The sequence below is a fragment of the Brachycentrus maculatus genome, unplaced genomic scaffold (genome assembly GCF_059751285.1).
Source record: "Brachycentrus maculatus isolate JH-2025_06_01 unplaced genomic scaffold, ASM5975128v1 h1tg000696l, whole genome shotgun sequence".
Taxonomy (NCBI): Eukaryota; Metazoa; Arthropoda; class Insecta; order Trichoptera; family Brachycentridae; genus Brachycentrus; species Brachycentrus maculatus.
Window position 1 is genome coordinate 508885 of NW_028281428.1, and position 9372 is coordinate 518256.

The window sequence follows — 9372 nt, forward strand, 5'->3', positions numbered from 1 at the left end:
ATTTCCACTGTCAATATATTTTCAAATACCGTTTATAGACTAGGTGTTCATATGTTTCAGAATTCTAGTTAGAAATCGTAATTTCAAATGAATTTACCCTTTTAATTTCAACGTAATTTATAATAAATCCAAAATGTTAGAATTTATATCAACTCCTTTAATTTGTGCGAGCTTCGTAAAAAGTACAATTGAATTTCATTTAGAAAACACCTGTGGACCGATCTCAAACAATTCCCAGTTTGTGTGATCGCTGAAGTACCTTCAGGCGATAAAATTGTAAAATATAACATATATTATGTACATAATGGTCAGCATGCTCGGCTACCGTGCTGGAGGTTCCGGGTTCGATTCTCAATGGGTCAAATAAATAATAATAAAACTAATAAATAACTGATTTTTTCACTCTAATATTTATTCAATATTTTCCTGGACCTTCATGATAACACTGTTTTCATATGATGCAGTGCCCTATGCACCATCAGGTGCGGATAAGGATTTGAAATGAATGAAAATTTGATATAACTTTTGAAATATATTTTGAAATTCAGTATACGTTGTGTTTTTATCGTTATACGAGTAGATATCTCACGCTTCATATTATAATTAGATATTCCCAAAATATCTTTTGCCATTATATCTCCAAAACAACAAAGGTGTTTAATGTAAATATAACATGGCACAAATTAGTTATTATACCTCGATCCCTCGTGGATCACTTATGGCTTTGATGACTTTGTTGTTTATCATACCTTTCTGTAGGCCCTTGGCTCCAGATTGACATGGAATGCGTGGGAGAATTTGATGGGAATTGTTGTTGGCCCCAAGTAATTAGAGGGACCATTGTGCATGTATCCCGGCAGAGGTCGGAACGTGCGGCGTGAGGGGATGACGCGGGCGCGGGTGGGCGGCGGTGTGGGCCGCTGGAGGGCTCGGGAAGGCTGAGGGTGGATGGGTGGACGGGTGGACGGGTGGCAGAGCGCACGCGCTGATCGATTAAGCGCCATTGAACTGGCTCGAGGGCCTGACACACAGATCCCTTATAAAGAAATTATTTTTAATTTTTCTTCTTCTTCAAACCCTTATCCGCACCGGATGGTCATAGGGCACTGCATCATATAAACGCAGTGTTATCTTGATCCTTAACACATAAAGAAAAGGTGATCAGCCCTCCGCTCCAGGTACCAGTCCAGGGTAATATTGAATAAATGTTGGAGTGAAAAAATCACTTTTATTTATTTTACCCCCCCCCCCCCTGGGAATCGAACCCCGGACCTCCAGCATGGTAGCCGAGCATGCTGACCATTACATACATAATATATATTATATTTTACAATTTTATTGTCTGAAGGTACTTCAGCGATCACATAAACTGGGCATTGTTTGAAATCGGTCCACAGGTGTTTTCTAAATGAAGTTCTATTATACTTTTTACGAATCTCCCATTGAATCTCCATCTCCTTTACGAAGCACCCAATAATGCTGCCCATTACGCTACGGAGGCGGACAAGACTTTGTTTTTTTTTCATTTTTATTTAGTCAATATTTATAAAACTAACTAAATAAGCATAATGCCGCTTCCCCGCAATGGTAAGCAGAGAGACACACATAAATAGTATTTAATAGATCTCCTTTTTGATCAGCCGCCACTCCACTGCTGGGTGTAGGCCTTTTCTAATAACTTCCAAACTTCTCTATTTTGGGCTTTTTCGACCCATTTTCCCCATCCGGGCATATTACCCGCGATGGGGAAAATGTCACCGGTCCATCTTTTTAGAGCATGCCTATTCTTCTCTTCATATCCCACGGTTTCTACTGCAGATCTCTGCCCATCTGTCCATTCCTTATCTCGCAACATGACCCACCCATTGCCACTTTAGTTTGGCAACACGGTCTTTTACATCGACAACCATTGTCTGTCGTCTGATTTCATCGTTTCTAATTTTATTTCTCAGACTTTGGGCCTAGGAGTTGTCTACCATAGACTTTGTCTTTCCATAGACCGCTGTGCGTATCTCAATTTACGTTTGGTCCCCGCTATCAAGGTAATAGTTACCAGACCATACATAAGCACAGGGAAGATACATGGTTTAGATTTATGGGAATATCCTTATTCTTGACATTATAAGGACATTATTGACTTTTGAAAAGGCTACCTTGTCCAATTCTTCCGCGTATTTCTGCTGTCTGATTTTCCATGAACAGATTCAATTTTCTTATTATTGATTGAGATACTGTTGTTGGATCATCTCTGGACCAATTTTCAAAAAGGCGTCATGGAGCTCTTTTTATTATGACATGAAGTTCTTCTAGATCATCTCTGATGAGTACTGTGTCATCTGCGAAACGAAGGTGACGATTGGCTGTTTAGATGAAGATTATTACTATTTCATAGACATTAAAGGAGAATAGTAGCTTAAAAACTAATCGACAACGTACTACTTTATTAATATAAACTTTATCATTACACCTCGTCTAAAAGCTCCGTTTAACGCACTAAAGAACAATAGCGATTTTTTTTAAAGACAGATTTTGTCATCCAATGAATTTATTGAGTACAGCAAGAATGTTGCAGAATTTTTCATTATTTTAAATTCTTTTACATTTCACAATATATCATAAATACAAGTACAAAAAAATATATAATACTAATACAAAAAAAAAGATCCCACAAAGGCATTGCCTGTGTGTGGGTATACATTTTATTTTAGGTTATAATAAAGGGCACTGGCAATAATACTAATAATAAAAATTAGTTTTAAAGTGCTAATATAAACAACAAATATTTGATTTTAACAGAAAACAAAAAAATCAAAAAGATGAAAATGAAAAAAGTTAGCAAATACGTATTATATGAGTTATACGTTTAAAAGAAGAATGTGTTTTTTTTAATAAATAATCTAAGCAAAATTTTAAACTTAGGTAAATAATGTCTAACATATAGTCTTTGTGGTATGAATTAATCTGTTTTTGAGCAACACCGCGAGCATGTTCACCGTAAATATTAGTGGAGGGGAATATTTTTAGAAAGGAGAAAGCCAGATTTAGTAGGTAAACAGAGCCAGGTTTTCTGATGTACTCCTGGTAAAAAATACCGCTTTAAATCCCCTAAAACAGGGTAAAATTGTATTTAAAAACCTTAGTAAATTTCATATTAAACATTTATCCTCCGCGCTCGATTCAGTGTTGGTAAGGGAAAGAAAAAGTTGATGGAGGGAAAAGAGAATACGTGGATAATGGTGTTAGTAACACGAGAACCCATAATTGAATTGACCTAAATGGTTAGTGCATCTTGTTGAATGGTGAGATTCACGGGTGAGAGCTGCCTGCCGATAGTTTGACCAAATACGAGGTAAATATTGTGTAATATTTCATGTAAGATCCTTCAAAAATGTGTTTCTCAATTCAATTTACTAATATACCATACATGATTCCTAACTATTTTCAAAATAATGTAAATATTTAAAAATATTCAACAGGTTCTTTGGAATATTCTTCCAAGGTTTATTTAAATCTAACATTTAAAAAAAAAAAATTTACAAAATATTTCCAATAAGTAGTTTAATCACTCATTTTAGGACAGAGGTATGTAAAATAATATAAACATGATAAGTATGGGGAAAAAATACAGTAAGGGCATATGAATCAAGAAATGGGATAAAAGTACCATTGAAATTGAAGTTTAAATTAATTATTATTTCACAAACTGAACTCTTATGTTTAAAATACCTTTGTTTATTATCAAATCACAATAATGTATTAAATAAATATTTTTAAATATCTTGTTAAAAAATCAAATACACAATTATTTAAAATAACATAGTGTTTCATTTAACATACTAATTAACTAATTAACCATCATGGCACATCTTCGCAGAGGTAGGCAGAGAGAAAAGAAAGAAAAAACATTCTCCACCTTTTCACATTCATGTATCTCCTCATACATACCCACGATTATTCAGCCTTCTTACCTGGCCCCGTCCAAAGTATTTGAAGTAGTTGATCATGCCAGGATTTCCTCGGTCTTCCTCCTCTTCTATTGTCAACTATATTCGCCCCATATACGAGTATTTGTTGTATCGATCTTTCCTCACTCATTTGTTCCATGTGTCCAAACAATCTCAACAAAACATTCTTAATTTTATCAATGACGCTTATCTTAGCTTTGTATTCTTTCCTTTTTTTCACCATTTGAACATCAATCATGTTTTGCCAAACATTCGTCTGAGTGATCGCAGTTTAAATGCATTCGATGAATATCCTTTATTTGTCAACTCTATATTTCACTTCAATATATAACGGTTAGTTCTGAAACTCCATTGTGCACTGCATAGCATTAAATTCTAACGTACTAAATACTAAGTTTTCATTTTGTATACATATTATTAATTTTTACAGATCAAAAGTGATTTAGACCTTTCTCTATTTGGGTAAATTTATTCATTTATTGAATTAAATAGTACTTATACTTTTGCATTTATGTGCATAGGATTACAATTTCCCTTCGCAATGTTTTTAATTTATGCACGTACATTTTTTTATTTCAGATCTGCTTCAGAATGCATTGGCTTGTTGGATTGCTTTGTTGGGTGGCTGTGGCAATAGCTCTGGTTTGTGCTGCATTCCGCGTGCTATCTCGGTGGCCACACGCTGTTTGCTGGAGATTGCTGAAGTCTTCGCGAGAGGAAAAGGCCAACCTCACGCGGTGTGGAATATACAATGCTAATGGATACTTGGTAAACAGCATTTAAATATAATTATAAACATATGGTAGTTGTTAGATTTTTGTTAACATATTGTGAGGGTAGATTTTTGACACTATTTTTCATTTACAGGTGAAAATAGATCCCGATGACTTTGGGGGAGAAAACTTCCATCGTTTTGACTCTGTGGATTCGGAATACTCTATGACCGCCATGACAATTTTCCCCAAGAGAGAGAATACTCCCAGCATTCCACCACAGCCTCTACGACCAGCACCAAATATTTTACCCCAGTTAGTATTTATTTTTTATTATTTAATAAGAATTCTTAAGTATGCTTTAAAAGAAACGTATTGAGAGAAAAGTGAATTCAGAAATTAACTAAAAATGTGTCGATGAAAGGTTAACAGCGCATAAGAGTGCAAGTCCCAACATAGATGTATGAGAGTAAAACATGAAATTGGTAAAATAAAAATGAAACCAAAGTGATATTTGTTAAAAACGCAATCCTTTAAACTGTGTGGAAAATTGGTGTATGATCCAGTCAAATAGGAACAAATTAGAAACATGTTATATAAAAGGCTAAGTTGGGTATAATTTAAAATATTTTGAAAGGCTTTTAATGTATGTATGATGAAAGAATGACTGAGCAAGTAGATTTGGATAGTATGAATGGGAGATCAGGGCGTGGAAGACAAAGAAATATTAAGCATGACTAAATCAATCAGAACTATAAATCTGACCGTCTCAAAAATCAATGTAAATGAAAGGCATATACAACTAGATGCATGGAAGTTGTAAAAACTAGGAGTGTTCTATCCTTTCTGCCTACCACTGCAAGAAATGGCTTGATGGTAGTGGGGGTAGTAAATAAATGTTTTATCTGAAATATGACTAAATAATATTAATGTTTCGTAATGATAATAATAAATTGATTTTCGTTTCAGAGAGCCGCGTTCACCCAATTCATTTGACGAAACTCCCCCTGCTGCTGCCGATATATTCCAAGAAAAGGCAGATTCATTTTATCACTACAACATCAGCACCGCCTTGACAAGATCGCTCATTTCATCCGAAACGACTAAAGAACTCAAATGTGATACCAGCGAACCACCAACCACTGTGTTCAGTCCTCTCGAAAAAATTGAGAAAGCTTTGAACATGGAAGAAAATGACCAAAATGACTGGAATACAAGAAAGAATTTAAATATTTACAAAAAACCTGAATACATTAGTACAAACCCGTTCCTCACAAATGGGAACCAAATCAACTGTCAATTTAACCCATTCTTTGATAACGCATACTTCCAGACAAGTTTCTCCGAAACACCCGATAATGGTTCGTCTCAATCGAACGAGCTTATCAGCGAGACGGATGTCAAACCCAAAACAGTTCACCACTTCAAAAGGTTTACTTACTCCAGGAAAAACAGCTTTGAAAGTGATAGCCAGAATGAAGACTCCGGTAATGGTTCCGGAACTTTCAGGAGAGCAATATCATGTGATTCTGTAAACTCGGACACATCCTTGGGGCCCTTGGAATCTCCAGTACCTACTGTGACTGGCCAGCTGTGCTTGTCTCTACGTTGCTACAGGTAATAATACTGATTAAAACAAATTACACAATAATGTGCCCTCACTGGGTTTATCCATGCCGAGTGCATATTTTATAATACTTATCAAATAAAATCATATGAAAAGTAAGCAAAAAAATATATATTAAAAAAAAAACTAAAGAAACTATTTCAAATCATTCGATTTTGTTTTTAGTTTAAAATTGACATGAGCCAATAATTTAATTATGAAATTGTTTCACACATTACCCTGACGGTAGCCCCTGTAAAGCCAGCTGATACGTTGGCTATTAAAAATATTGAAATACGATGGCATGATATCCCAAAACTAATAACTAGAAGATTATTGATTTTGTTATTTTGATAGCAATATACATACATTTAAAATGTATTAATTTCAGGATTAATTCAAATGACTCCCTGTTAGCGGTGAATGTGATTGAAGCAAGGAATTTGACAGGTGATTCTCCAGACACGTATGTAGGAATATTCCTTTCACCAGATCATCAGGGAGGACACTTTAAATCTAAGGTCTCTTAAGTATATTTTAATCTTTTATATTAACAATATTAATCAATATTAACATTTGTTAAAAAATGTATCGATGAAAAAATCTTAGTGGTAAGCTAAGCTAAGGGGAGGGGAATGACCTCTTGGCTATTCTGATATGGCCTTTTGACTCATACCTTTTTTTAAATAAATCTGAATATCTTTATATAAAAATTCAGCTTTCATATGTTGGCATATGGTAATCCATATGCAAACTTAACTTAAAGTCAATACTTTATTTTTTTAGAAACATGGCTTTATGATCAATCGGATGAATGAATGTAGCCTTTAGAAATGAAAAGGTTCCCCACCTCAATACTATAAAATTGAAACTTAATTGATTTACAAGAACCTTCCTTGGAGTCCACGTCACCCTCTATTGGTTTAAAACCAAGTTCTGTTTTATATAAATCTATCTGAAATACAATGTTGAACAAAAAAAATTCTAACTTGGGATTTAGTATTATCTTTATAAACACATCAATTAAATTCTTATTTCAATATTTTTTAAAAACAATCTGACAATTTTAGGTGTGCCGAGGAACTAACTGTCCAAGCTACAATGAAACGTTCCTGGTTGACATTGGGAAATCTAACAGAAAATTGAAATTCCACATATACTCAACAGAAAAAGATGCATGTACATTAATTGGAGAGGCTGAACTCTCTCTACAAGATGCCAGTTCATACAAACAACCTGTAACCACTTGGCTAACGCTCACTGATACTGAACAGGTACATCATAATATAAACATGATAATAATTTAAGATTTCTCTTCAACAGTTATGATTCTCATACAATATTTTTGGATGTGGTATCAGCTGATATGGTGACATAGCACCAAAAATATATTTTGTGACAATATCAACCGCCACCGTCATGAAACTTGTTACATGAGTTGGTTATCATTATTTTAACTAACAAGTCTTTATACTTTTTAAGGGTGAAATAAAATATGGAGAACTGATGCTTTCAACCTCATATCTCCCAACTGCAGAGAGGTTGACGCTTATTTTAACAAGAGCGCGGAGACTACCTGATCCTATTGGATTCAACATATATGTGAAGGTAAATACTTAGACTTTTAATTTTATGAATAGCTATATAAAAAGGACATAACAAAAACATATTACACTGTTTGTATTATATACTCGTATAGACCCATAGACATGAGCCGCACAACTAGGACAAGTTGTAAGCTTTTTATGTCACTAGGAAATTTCGCTATCATGATATCCTACTTTTTCTGTAAAAAAAATATCCTAGCTACTTATTTATTTATTTTTTGGCCCCTCACTTTGAAACAGTGAATTGACGAATCATTGAATGGATCAACTTTTATGACTATGATTCACTCAAAATTGGCATTTAATGCCTAAATCTGTGTATAGAATGGATCGTTGAGATGTGGTCATTCACAAACTAATCACATGTACTCTGATGATGATAGGAATACAAATAACATATTAAAGACATCTTGCATAGCGCTGCTGAAAAATTTAACAATATTTTTCATTTATATTTAACCCTAGATAACTAAACATTCGTGCACGCGACGACGCCCTTCTCCAAAAAGTAGGGTGCACTTACTTCCTCGCACCCCGCACCCGCCAGGCTTTGTTTACAGTTTAGCGATTTATCATTAAATGTCTCTTACATTCATTCCTAATAAACCAAACTTAAGCGTTATGTAGCCAGTTACTATATTTAATGAATACTTTTTAATTGCTTAGTCCGCCTGAAGAATGTTGAGTTACAATGTACTACAAATATAGTTTAGTTATCCAGGGTTAAAATCTTCATAACCACATCACAAAACTTTATTAAACGATTGCTCAAATATGTTTCAGGTATATTTGCAAAAAAATGGTAAGAAGGTTGCCAAGAAGCGGTCTTCGATAAAACGTAGTGAAATGAGCCCGGCCTTCAATGAAGCTTTCATATTCAGCGTGCCTCCTCACCTCTTGTCGTCTGTAGAGCTAAGGGTGACTCTAGTTTATTTTCCCGTCGGAATAGAATTCTTCGATATTAGCCAGCATCGCAAAATTGGGCATATTGTCTTAAGTCGAGAGGCATTCGGGAAAGCGGGAAATCACTGGAATCAAATGGTCACTTCGGTCAGGAAGCCAGTCACCATGTGGCATGCCTTAAGGAGACAACATGAGTGAGGAAATTTATATTTTCCTGTTGATAGCCTAATTTATAGTAGAGAGCCAATTATCTGTGAGAAATGCAGGACACTTGAGCCATATAATATGTGAAGATTGTAATAAAACTTAAGTTTTTTTCAAAAAAGAATAATGACAAGGATAGAACATTCCATCTCAAAATATGGTCAAATAATAAAGACCATGATAATTGGGTGACTCTACTATAGTTTTTAATATTATTATTGTAATTCTATATCAAAGTGCTCATGATAACTTACTATTGTATTTATCACTTTGAAATTTGTATGAATTTTACTGTTTAAGTACTGTATCTGATAATTTTGAAAACTGTTTATAAATCTTGATTAAATATCATACTATCCTAATTGATGTATGTA

At 34.4% G+C, this 9372-nt stretch overlaps 1 protein-coding gene across 1 annotated transcript; it reads left to right on the forward strand.

The window, feature by feature from the left end:
* Positions 1–3135: 3135 nt before the first annotated feature.
* On the forward strand, positions 3136–9152 carry LOC148300536 (uncharacterized). Its single transcript, XM_088274650.1, has 8 exons — positions 3136–3349; positions 4545–4733; positions 4833–4993; positions 5648–6295; positions 6676–6805; positions 7355–7558; positions 7767–7892; positions 8675–9152. The coding sequence occupies exons 2-8, from the start codon at positions 4557–4559 to the stop codon at positions 8990–8992; spliced, it is 1764 nt and encodes a 587-aa protein (XP_088130776.1). The 5' UTR covers positions 3136–3349; positions 4545–4556; the 3' UTR covers positions 8993–9152.
* The last annotated feature ends 220 nt before the right edge of the window (positions 9153–9372 follow it).

What these genes read in the sequence shown, in the direction of transcription:
- LOC148300536 (XM_088274650.1), top strand. Translation starts at nt 4,557, where the DNA reads ATGCATTGGCTTGTTGGATTGCTTTGTTGGGTGGCTGTGGCAATAGCT. An exon ending in ACAATGCTAATGGATACTTG is followed by an intron (nt 4,734 to 4,832) that starts GTAAACAGCATT and finishes TTTCATTTACAG; the next exon opens with GTGAAAATAGATCCCGATGA. An exon ending in CGCTCACTGATACTGAACAG is followed by an intron (nt 7,559 to 7,766) that starts GTACATCATAAT and finishes ATACTTTTTAAG; the next exon opens with GGTGAAATAAAATATGGAGA.